Here is a 12596-nt window from a genome sequence, read left to right as displayed (position 1 = left end):
ATTCCCGGCTTTCCTGGCAGGATTTATAGAGACTGAAGAGATCTGCCAGATATAAACATAACTGATAGATTTTGTACTGAATACAGTCTTAGTAAAGATAAAAGGCTCTGTTCCAAACACTGTGTATTAACTCACTCAATCCTCATAATCCATAGAGTTGTGAATGGCTAAATAATCTGCCCAAAGCTGCAAAAGTATAAACCTGCAGAATCAACAAAACCAGGCTAATCCAAGAAACAAGGTTTGGCTGTTTTAAAAGCTTTCAGTAACCCTTGTTCTGTATCTACTGTAGCCCTTTTGGTTTCTGCTGGTAGCATTAGACTTTACCCCAGAAAACACAGTCCTTACATACTTATTAAAATCCTGTGCCTATAAAACGCCCTGAAAAGAGAACATCCTACACATAGCTTATGAGAAAGGTCAGGTAAGGGCAGTGGAAGGCCATTTAATTGCACTCTTCACTTGTCTTCCTTCAGTTATTAAGAGGGAAGACAAAGTTTTCAGCTTTCACCTAGATCTGGCACCTACAGGTGACAGCATACGTGAAAGAACCACTCACAATGCATCTAACATAACTTTCACACACCAGTATTAAACAGTAGCTTCAGAAGCTCCTTTTTGGCTTTTCTGTTTTAGACAAAAGTCAAGTTACTGTAGGTAGCTGGTGACTAAATTAAAAACTGACACGATAGGGAGATTCCTCAAAAAGTTAAGAATAAAACTACCATACAATCTAGTTATTCCACTTCAGAGTATTTATCCAAAGAATATGAAAACACTAATTAGAAGAGATGCACCCCAATGTTCAGAGCAGCATTATTTACAATAGCCAAGATACGGAAAAAACCTGTCCATTGATAAATGAATGGATAAAGATGTAGTATATATACACAATGGACTACTACTCAGCCATAAAAGAATGAGATTTTTGCCATTTGCAACAACAGAGACAGACCTTGAAGGTATTAAGTGCAATAAGTCAGAAAGAGGAGGATAAAAACTGTACTTCACTCATATGTCAAATCTAAAAACAAAACTTAACAGACAAACAAACTCATAGACACAAAGAACAGATGGTGGTTACCAGAGGGGAAGGGGGTTGTGGGATGAGCAAAAAGGGTGAAGGGGGTCAAGTGTATGGTGATGGATGGTAACTAATTTTTGGTGGTGATCACTGTAATCAACACAGGTACCAAATTACGATGTTGTATGCCTGAAACTTACCAATTTTACTCCAATTTTAAAAAATGACATAAAAACCTCAAAACAATGTTAAGCAAAAGTAGCCAGATGTAATTTTTACTGTGTGCTTCGATTTGTATAAAATATAAAAGCAGACCAAAAAATCTGTGGTATTAGAAGTTAGCGGTGGTGGTAAGTTGTGACTGGAAGAAGAGGACTTTACGGGATTCTAGTAATTTTTTTTTCTTGATCTGAGCTCTGATTACTCAGGCTATTGTTCACTTTGTGCATGTTCAGTATCATATACCATTATTTTGCCCATTTACAGATATGAAATTTCTTCCTTCATATCTCCTGCATTATTTCTTCCTCTCCATAACCTCCACAGAATTGGCTGTAATTCATCCATCAGCCTCCTCCATATTCACTCCCCTGGCCCTGCTCATCTTAAATTCTGCAACAGTATATATCCTTCATCAATTACACTCTCTTAAGAATTCACACTACATAGGAAATTGGATGGTATAATTCAATGCAAGTTTGTCAACCAAGTACATAATGAAATATACACTTACCTTCCCTATTTCAGGGGTGTGAGAGAGTACGGCAACTGACTCTCTTAGCCCCAAGACTGGACAGTTGCTGTTGGAGTGGGAGGAGGATGTGGCTCTAACACCCATTTTCTTGAGGTTCCTGTATCCTCTTGTAATCTCTTAATATAACTCATTTCCATTCCCCATTTTTTCAAAAACTGTATTGCCAATTAGAAAATTATATTGCATACTAAACGATATCATGGAAGGAGTACTTTATTCATATTTACGAGTTTTATACTACATGTATTTACATGTTTTCTGGGTCACATCTTTTCTATAAAGGTTAAAATGTCACCACCTCCACAAAGGGTTTACACTATTTGAGTAGCAGCCCTAAGGGGTTTCTATAAAAGTTATGATTCACAGATGATCATAATTAATACTTATTAAGCAGCCCAACAGATATATGACATTGTATTTGGCAATATGATCTTATAGCCCTGATCTTACTTAAGGGTAACTGCTCTATATAAAAGTGTTTATTAACCAGTTAACTAGGTTTCCGCCTGGCTGCTAACACGGGTTGAAAATCTTGCTGCGTGAACACTTGACAAAATAGTTTTACCAGTTGATTAACATTTTAAATAAAGATGAAATAAGTTTATAAAGTTAAATCCAACATACAGCATCAGCATGTGGTAGCTTTCTCCTATCCACTTTTTTAAGTGCAAATAACAGGTTATCTCCTACAGGTCTTCCAGGGTGAGTTATGAGACTAAATGTTACCACGTTTGCCTCCAGACAAAATTTTAATTAGACACACAGGTAGGAGAAAACCACTTTTAATTGAAAAATAAAGCAATACATCTCAAATAAGACTCTGTTTAACAACATAACTTTCATTTGTTAATGGAAATAGCTTTCCTATAAGTGGTATTGTGAAATTTAGGTATTGGAGTATCAACACAGTTCCCCTCCCTTGACCTCAGTTATAAGCATACTAAAAATAAGAACTTTTTCATGAATTTAAAAGTGTTAAGTTGTAAAGCCTATCCCTATTCCTAATCCACTGACAAGAGGAGAGATTTTAAACAAACAACTCCAAACTGAGGAGTTCCCAGATAACAGCAAAGTCAATATTTTCCTTATGAAAAAGTTTATATGAAATACACAATATTATTAATGATATTTAACTAATCCACAAAACTTCAAAACACAATTTCATCAAGATGATCTCTACTACAATGTTCTTTTAAAGAAGTTCTCAAATCTCAGAACGGTTTAACTTGACATACTGGAAGTATTAAACTTTGAAAGAGAGTACTAAAGTTATTGCTTTAAACTGGAAAAACCTATGGTCAAGTCTCTTTTTAAAGAGTTTGTTAACAGCTATTCTTACAATTACACTCATGTAACTGCAGAGAAAATGTTGACAGAACAAAGGCATATGTTCATTAAGATGTATGGCTTTTTTGGTGATTGTTATTACTACCTATAAATAGTCATGACTGTTTGACTGAAAAAGGTTTTTACAAAACTCCACTTTCAAAATTAACATTTTTATTAAATCAAGTTAAAAAATGTTCACTGTAAAAAAGTCAACAAGGGTTTTAACAAAACCAAAATATACCTTTTTATACAATATACGTATATATTAGCAGCAAACTACTTCTGAGATTTTCTTTTATGTTTTTTTAGTTAGTTATTTTAAAGAAAGCATAAACAATGTACATTAGTACGGAATGTCAACTAATCCACTCTTCATCTTTTCCTGTGATTTGGGCCTTCCAGTACAAGTTACGTTATGATTCTCATTAATGAATACCAAGAACAAATCCAGTTTTGACTAAAAAGTAGTAAAACAGAATGGCTGGTGGAAGCCATCCCATTACCCCATAGTCACACATTATCTTTGAGAATAACACATGAGCACCATATAAACAGGTAATTGCAAGTGTATGTAAACTCAATTTTTAAGGTGTAGTAGCCAAGTAGACAACTTAGCATTCAACTGCTACTTTCTAAAAATTTGGTGATATACAAAATTTTAATCAGTTATCAGAAATTCTGTATATAATCTGACAGTGTGCACACATATGTGCATGTATACATACACATACAAAAGTGTATGTATATATCCATATACATCTTTAGCTTTGAATTTCTAAATTGAAATGAAGCCAAATCTCTCATTTAAATATATATGTAGAATATAATATTACCAACTGAAAGTTTCTAGGAAAAGTTTCATCTTAATCAGAAATACTGGCTACTCAAAATTCTGGGGCCAAACAGCTATAATTCAGCTTTGTATAATTTAGGCTTATAAATCAGTCAGCCAAACAAACAAGGTTTGAAATTACCAACTGCCCACCAAAGAAATAAATTTTTCTCTCGATATTTCCTTCTAATAGCAAAAAGGAAATATCTTTATAATGAGCATTCACTTTTTTTTTTTTTTTTTTTAAGATTTTATTTTTTTCCTTTTTCTCCCCAAAGCCCCCCGGTACGTAGTTGTGTATTCTTTGTTGTGGGTTCCTCTAGTTGTGCACGTGGGACGCTGCCCTAGCGTGGTCTGACGAGCAGTGCCATGTCCGCGCCCAGGATTCGAACCGATGAAACACTGGGCCGCCTGCAGCGGAGCACGCGAACTTAACCACTCGGCCACGGGGCCAGCCCCGAGCATTCACTTTTTTTAAAGAGTTAAAATTATAAAGAAACCTCACTAGTCTTCAAAAATACTAAATGTTATATAAATACAATTTTCTTATAATTGAATTCTTCAGCTAGAATCTGTATTAAAAGTCTCCTTTGGATTGTTTCATTTAGCACTTCAAGTCTCCATTCTGTGGTTCTGATAACTGGCTCAGATTTGCTAGGCTTTTATCAATGACATCGTTCAGAATTTGCTGCTGTGCGTTATCTGTGTACAATAATGTCACCGGGAGGAACTGCACCAAATTGCAAAAGTAAATTTCAAAAAATAAGGAAAAATTCAATATGTAATATAAAAAGATAAAATACAACAGGGATTCCCTTTTCACCAATACATTAATGAAATATAATTCTTTTAATGCTTTTAAAGATAATGTCCTTTCACTTTTTAACTTATCAAGAGAATGAAATTTTTAGATGGCCCACCTTTATTTTTCAATTAAAAAACTAAACAATAGACTGAATTACTTTTTATTAATATACACATCAAGTTGTTGAAACGATGACTTCATGTAGTTTTCCCCTTAAAGATGGCACTTGCAGGTACAAAGATGCAGAGACGTCTACAGCCTTCAGATGTTTACTTGAAAAGATTCTTCAACAGCAGTTTGATATTGGGTTTCCTCATCTAGCTGAAGATTCTAAAAGGAATAACATCAACATATCAATAGGAAAAACATACTCCACTACTCAATAATTTGCCCAATACGTTACACATCTTGAAACACAATACACATACTTGAAACAGTCTATGTTTGTTACGACATATACTATCTTTTAAAATATAAGATTTAAATACCTGAACTTCAGTAGAAAATTAAGTTCAGCTGTAATTATTTAGGAATAATTGATAAACAACAGAGAGGATCAGCAGAGAATGAAATTTAAGAGTTACAGTGCCTTACAATAAGTCATTAATTAAAAGTACAGTTAAGGGAACCTGCAATCATAAGTGATAAATTTTGTATCATCTCTAGAAAAGAACATCAAATGTCTGAAGGTAAATTCATTTTTCAAAAAATAAGCATTTATTGAACTAAGAGATTTAAATAACAGCTTCGTGATCATAACACAGAGCTAAAAACTAGAGCTCAATTTTAATTATACTACTATTCCTTAACTTAAAAAATTCTATTTGCTATCAATTATGTCCTATAAGTTAGCTTTAAAATAGGCTTCAACACAATAATCTCAAAAACTAAAAATTACATTTTTCTGTGGCAAGGCAAAACAATCTGACAATTACATCAAAAGTAGACCACAAAATATATTTTTATTTATCCAAATACACAGTTCCCCAGACACAGTAACCTTTCTTACAATGAGATTTTAAGAATAATCTACAATTACTTCATAAAAATGCTAAAATTATGAGTATATCTGAATTTTACATACACTTGAATCGAACAGGTTGACTAAAAAAAATGCAAATTCCACAAAATAAAAAATCATTTATCAAGAATGATATAATTTCAACAGTGAAGGGCAGAGAAAAATGTAAATTCTGTTTCTGCTGTTGTCAGAATCACACAAGTCTGTGCTTACCTAAACTGGAAGACAAGTATCAGACATTATTTGTCAGGATTAATCTTGAATTAAAAAGTTTAAATTTACTGAAGTTGAATAAAATGCAATTTTACAACTAATAAAAAAGTCATCTAATTTTAAAAAAAAATTATCATGACACATTTGGGAGGTAGAAATTAACCCGTGTTTTGCTTTGCAGATCCAGTTTTACATTGTGTAACTTCCCTCCATGCACTGTGTTAAAGCAGTCAACCAAGGCCACAATCTACCATTCAACCTGGCTTTACTTAATAATGAAGCTCCCTCATTTTTTAAAAGAATGTGTCTCACATGTATTTAAAAGAAATCTATTATAACGGAACAACAAGCAACTTATAGTACATGAGAAATACATCCTCCTTCATCTGTTTGTACCAATTTTACTTCTTTAGCAGGTACAATTTTTCCTTAAACCTAGACAGTTTTCATACAAAATCATTATTTTGTTAATCTGGGAATTTGTTCTTTCTCTATTAATTATCTCTCTAGTACAGAAGGTAATCTCTCGAGTACAGAAGGTAAACAGTAAATTCAACCTTTACCACTTCCACAAACCAAAGTTCACCTATATTATTATAGAAACAATAGACTAATCTATAACCACCCAATATGATATAAGAGTTCGCCTCAAAACTCAAGTCTAGATTGAGAAAGTTAATTTAACTTGAATATTTAAATGGTATCATTTTCTTAATCTTGAAGAATTCACTTACCACAAATTCTCCATAATCAAACTGATGTCTTTGATTTAGATGACTAACGAAATTTCTAGTAATCTGGCTAGGATCTCCCCAAGGAAGAGACACACAAATAGGACACGTCTACAAGAAACAGAATGTTTTAAATAAAAAGTAATGAAAATAACCAAACGTTATAATTATTGAAGGTATTAAAATAACATAGCTTTCATTACCAAAAACATCAACATGAAAAGCATTTCTAAGGACCAAATTCCATGACTAGGTCATTCCCCGACCAAATTACCTTAGGTCAAATATGCTAATCTAACATAACACGATAAAAAGAGAGATCTTATACATTCTATTAATCTCCAATTATACAACTGTTTCAAAAGAAACACCACATCCAGCCTTCAATAATACCAATTGTAATGCTAGTTATCATTCATCAGTATGTAATCTCATTTGAGCCACACAATAACTGTCATATAATTATTAGCTTAATTTCATTTATAAGTAAAATGAAAGTAAACTTCAAATTGTATCCTTAAAGGTTTTAAATGAGGTACATCTTAAAAAGTGAATGGATGATATACTGAAATAAGGAACTCTAGTAATTGGACTCTAGCCAAAATTTGTGCTATATTGACTATAATGCAGAAACAAAAACTTGCCAACATAATATAAAACAAATGAAATCTCTTAAATATGAGATTTTTCCTAGAGATGTCTTTGGCAGTGTTTATTTACTAGTAACTGACCCTCTCCTAATGAACAAAGTAGGTGGCATGTCACCCTTAGCACTATGTGAGTTTAAGGCATCCTCAATAATGACTGAGGCATATTCTTTCACAATTTTTTCCAACATATCCACTAAAACTGCTTAGAAATATCTGCAATCTTTACTTTATTTATAACAATTTTTTTTCCTGCTTTTTCCTCCCCAAATCCCCCCAGCACATAGTTGTATATTTTAGTTGTGGGTCCTTCTAGTTGTGGCATCTAGGACGCCGCCTGAGCATGGGCTAATGAGCGGTGCCACGTCTACACCTAGGATCCAAAGTGGTGAAACCCTGGGCCGCTGAAGCGGAGTGCGGGAACTTAACCTACTTGGCCACGGGGCTGGCCCTTTTCTTCTATTCTTATTTCTAAAGAAAATATTTATATATCAAAATGTACAGCTGAAGGGGAAGTATCTCTTTCAGCCAGTTTCTTTTGTTCTATCACAGCTAAAATCACTTACCTATGAAACTCATGCTCCAAATGAGGAGTTGTAGGACCATTAATTAACACAATGTTGGAATCCTGCACTCCGCACTCTCTCCTTCATCAAAAAAGATCTCCCCCTTTTCTTACACACCCTCAAAATGGCATCAAAAAGACATGTATGCATCAAAAAGAAAGTATGACTCTTTTCTTTCCTTATTTTATGCATTCATATACTAGATTCTCAAAGATACAATTAAAAAAAAAATACCTACTATCTTTATTCTTTCTTATAGGTGTTTTCACCTGCGGCAGATCCACCGGACCTGATCCAGTTGTCTGCATCCTCTAGATCAGGAAACTGAGAGACCCCGACAGAGTTAGGTTCTGCACTCCCTGGTGATGAGTCCCCAGTTCACATTTCATTACTTCACTCTTCTCCAGGCTATTCTCCTACACCACCTTCACAATGAGCATCTCCCTTTTTATACGTGAGTTACTGGAATTTTAAATAGCTCATTTTGCTTCAGTTACCAGTCTTTTGTTGACAAAAACCTACCTTATTGATAATCCCCATTCCAAATTTAAATCAACTACCTTCCCTTGTTGTACACATCGAGAGAAATAAATGAAATAGCATTCTTTAATCAGAAGACTGTATTAAACATAAGTACTTACCACAGGAACTATCTGAAATAAGTGATTACTGTTACAGTGATCCAGTAAACGTTGTCTGGTAAAATTTGATTCTTGACACAAGGGACACTTAAAGGTGGGATGCCCAGAACTATAAAACAATTTTAAATGAAATATACTTAATTTGAAATCATAACATAAAAATGAAGTTTTCCTATTTTTTAACCAATTACTCTAAGTTTCTTTTTCAAAAAGTTATAATTATTCGTCTATTCAAAGAGTCCCTCATTTTGAAAAATCTATCTTTTCAATGAATGATCTACATCAATAAATAATCTTCAGTAGATACCCCCAATCTCAGTTTACAGTACCCATAGTGTCTCAGTAGATTTTTTCACGGTGTCTCTAGGTCTAAACAAAAACAAACCTGGCTGTTCCATTTATAGGTTTAAACAATTTAGTTGTTTGTGTGAGGCCAAAAGATGTCACTGTATGTCCCTTGAAAATTTTAAATATCCCAAGATGTCCCAGTTTGGACACCCTATCCCTAGGAACTTAAAACTTTAAAAAGACTTCCATCAATATCATATCTTTGTATCTTTCTTTTTTTTAAAGATTTTATTTTTTTCCTCTTTCTTCCCAAAGCCCCCATACAATAGTTGTGTATTTTTAGCCGTGGGTCCTTCTAGTTGTGGCATGTGGGACGCCACCTCAGCATGGCTTGATGAGCGGTGCCACCTCCGTGCTCAGGATTCGAACTGGTGAAACCCTGTGCCGCCAAAGCAGAGCACGCGAACTTAACCACTTGGTCACAGGGCTGGCCCCATATCTTCATATCTTTAATCTAACCCAGTCCCTAAGACTCTAACATACAAAATTCACAGGAAAAGTAAAAAACAAAAGCACTGATCATCAGAATGATCAACATTTCAAAACATTGTGAGGATCACACATCACTGGATATTCAATACCTCCGAATTTCAGCAAGGGAGAGTTCAATATTGACAACTCTATCCTGACCACAGTGAAAGAGGAGAGCTAAACTCTTCTAATTTAATGTGATCTGTAAAAGGCAGCAACTGCATCATTTTTCTAGCGTTATATCTGATGATTGACTGAATAAAAAATTTAATTAAAAAATCTGTTATTATAAAGTGATAGACATTATCTACTAAGGTAGCAGAATTTTCAAAAGCTTACCTTGCACTCTCTTGATAAGTTTCTGTGTTATCAGATGTGGATGTTTCACTCCTATTACTTAAGAAGGATGGTGGGAAGTTAGTATCTCAAGTAATAAAGCACATTACAGATTCATTAACTTGAAGTGGTAATGAAGAAAACTAATCTGAACTTATTTTAAAAGTTTCAATTTCAAATAGTTCTGAACTATGAAATAACTATGGGATTAATTACTTTTCAAATAAATTCTGATAAGAAGACTGCTTATTAGGTCCTTATTCACATCCTTTAAAATTAATTTATGCACACTTACAAAAGTATAGAGAATACAGAATTTTTCAGAATTATCTTAAATCCATAGCATGATAATATTTCCCCAGGTCCTTTCAACTTTCAAATTAAGAGACTCCTCTACCGAGACTGCTAAGTTTTTGAATGCCGGGCTAGAATCAAGAATGAGTCAACTTTTTGACTTGTAACTAGGATATGGTTTAAGGTTGTGGCCTCCAAAGTGGAGCAGGTTTACAAAAATATTTGGATGTTTATTATGTTCACAATTTCCAAAAAGGAACTAGGGTTTCCAACATTTAATATATAGGACAATGTGACATCCTCACTCAGACCCCATGCCAGAGTCATATGTCATACGTGGTATCAGAAGAATCCTGAGGGAAGAGTGGGCATTCCGTATGGGGACTGTCACTTATGCATTACAAAGTTTCATCAGCTGTGGTCAATTTTATAAAAACAAGGCCTTTAAATAGCAAAAAAGATTAAAATAGAAATGCAACAGGTAGTGGACAAAAAAATTGTACCACACAGTGGTTTGCTCTTATATCTCAATACCCGAGCTAAAAGAGTTGTTAAACTTAGAAATCTGGTTATTCATTTTTTTCACAAAAAGACAAGCAGTCTACTATATCATCTACTAAACAGATGTTCTTTTCTTTTTGAATTTTCTTTCTTCTGTTTGTTCTTCACAATAAAATTATATACAACAAGGTGTATTTGGTGTAAAGACATCCTTCCAAGGACAGTTCCCTTCTGTGAAGATAACAGTGTCATCTCTCCAAACATATTCTACACTCAGCAAGCAATCAAGCTTTCCGGTTTCCACAGCCAGATAGGAGACTATTAAGCCATTATTTTTCACCTTTCTAGCAGATATTAATTTATCTCTTCAGATAAAGGTAGCATTTTAACAAAGTGGAGACTAAAAACTGCTTTTTAAAATAAACTGAAACTATGGAGAGGGCAATTATTAAAGGGATGTTAGGATTTTGCTACCAAAACTCCCATACCTATACACTTATACTTGTAACAGATTTTTCTAATAAGTTTTAAAATCTTGCAAATAAAAATAATAATTGGGTTTTGAACATGCTCTTTAAAAATATTATAACAACTTCTGAATGGTTTGTTAAGAACAACTATAACATCATTAGGGAAGACAAAAATTTCAACAAAAGCCCTTTCAATATTTAGTGAATGGCACTGAAAAGCTTAGTAATTTCAACCTATGACATACTTCCTTCACTTAAATCTACATTTTTGTGTACTAGGTATCTTTTTCAGCCATGACAGTCACCAAAATCAAGTATCAAAGTAAAGTGAACTTAGATCCAAATATTTGAATTACTGTATCATAGTGTTAAACTAAGATTTTAAAGAATTTTGCAAAGCATATTCAACAATATTATTTTCAGCAAAAATATTAATAAAAATTTAAGAATAAAAATATTTTATACCATTAAATAAAGCAAAACTTATTTTAAAGTAACTATTTCATCTTTATTTCCCTTAAACTTTGCAGATTTTATAAGGTACATAAAGTATCAGTACTGTAAAATACATGAGTAGTTTTTAAATAAACATACACATACTGGGAGTGCACAATGTTTTTCACTGACAGGGTATGCAATTCCAAAACTTCTGATTTAAAATATTTTAATATCAAAGTTAATGCCCTTTTAAAATGCTTTCTCCCTTCCATCTCCCATTACAATTCTCTGTTTTCCATTATTAGTATTATTATCATGTTTGTTCTTCCTAATCATCCTCTATTGTGCCTGGGCTACCAGTAGCCTACTCATTTACTCAAGAAATGCATGAATGTGTTCAACAATAGAAAATCCATTACTGATACTATATTACCAATTAAAAGAAAAGAAATATCTGATCATTTCATCTGATGCAGAAAACCATTCAATAAAATTCAACCTCCATAATGAAAACAAAAACAAAAAACCTCTGATCATTCACAATATCTGCAGATCAGGTAATGAAGGCAAACACAGACAAGTGGGACTATATTAAACTAAAAACTTCTTCACAACAAAGGAAACAATCAAAGAGTGAAAAGGCAACATATGGAATGGGAGAAAATATTTGCAAACCATGTATCTGATAAAAGGGTTAAGAATTCCAAAAGAATATATAATGGACGCCTTCAACTCAATAGCAAAGAAATAAAAATAACCCAATTAAAAAATGGGCTAAAAACCTGAATAGACATTTCTCCAGAAACAACATACAAATGGTCAACAGGTATATGAAAAGATGCTCAACATCATTAATCATCAGGAAAATGCAAATCAAAATCACAATGAGAATCACCTCACACCTGTTATGATAGCTATTATCAAAAGAACAAAAGACAAGGTTGGTGAGGATGTGGAGAAATTGGAACCCTTGTACACTGTTGGTGAGGATGCACAATGGTGTAGCCAGTATAGAAAACAGCAGGGAGGTTTCTTGAGAAATTAAAAATAGAACTACCATATGATCCAGCAATCCCACTTCTGGGTATTTATCCAAAACAACTGAAATCAGGATCTTGACGAAATATTAGCACTCCCATGTTCACTGCAGTGCTATTCAAAATAGCCAAGATATG

General features: G+C 33.5%; 1 protein-coding gene across 5 annotated transcripts in view; it reads right to left on the bottom strand.

The window, feature by feature from the left end:
* Positions 1-4888: 4888 nt before the first annotated feature.
* Positions 4889-12596, bottom strand: part of RNF138 (ring finger protein 138) — a 46899-nt gene continuing 39191 nt past the window's right edge. For 3 of the 5 annotated variants that reach the window (XR_002809901.2, XM_023647614.2, XM_023647615.2), the window contains 4 exons: positions 9722-9778; positions 8564-8672; positions 6713-6820; positions 4889-5074 (listed from right to left, as the gene is read on the bottom strand). Coding sequence is in view for 2 of the 5 variants with exons in the window: in XM_023647614.2 (XP_023503382.1) it covers positions 5006-5074; positions 6713-6820; positions 8564-8672; positions 9722-9778 (343 nt within the window). In the remaining 3 variants the exon portion in view is untranslated. Of the gene's footprint in view, positions 5075-6712; positions 6821-8160; positions 8247-8563; positions 8673-9721; positions 9779-12596 lie in introns of all 5 variants that reach the window. The other 2 variants (XR_002809903.2, XR_011441470.1) reach the window with 1 other exon arrangement.

The sequence above is a fragment of the Equus caballus genome, chromosome 8, assembly GCF_041296265.1.
Source record: "Equus caballus isolate H_3958 breed thoroughbred chromosome 8, TB-T2T, whole genome shotgun sequence".
In the NCBI taxonomy this organism is placed as follows: Eukaryota; Metazoa; Chordata; class Mammalia; order Perissodactyla; family Equidae; genus Equus; species Equus caballus.
Note: the sequence above shows the minus strand (reverse complement) of the source record. Positions and strands in the feature narration are given on the sequence as shown.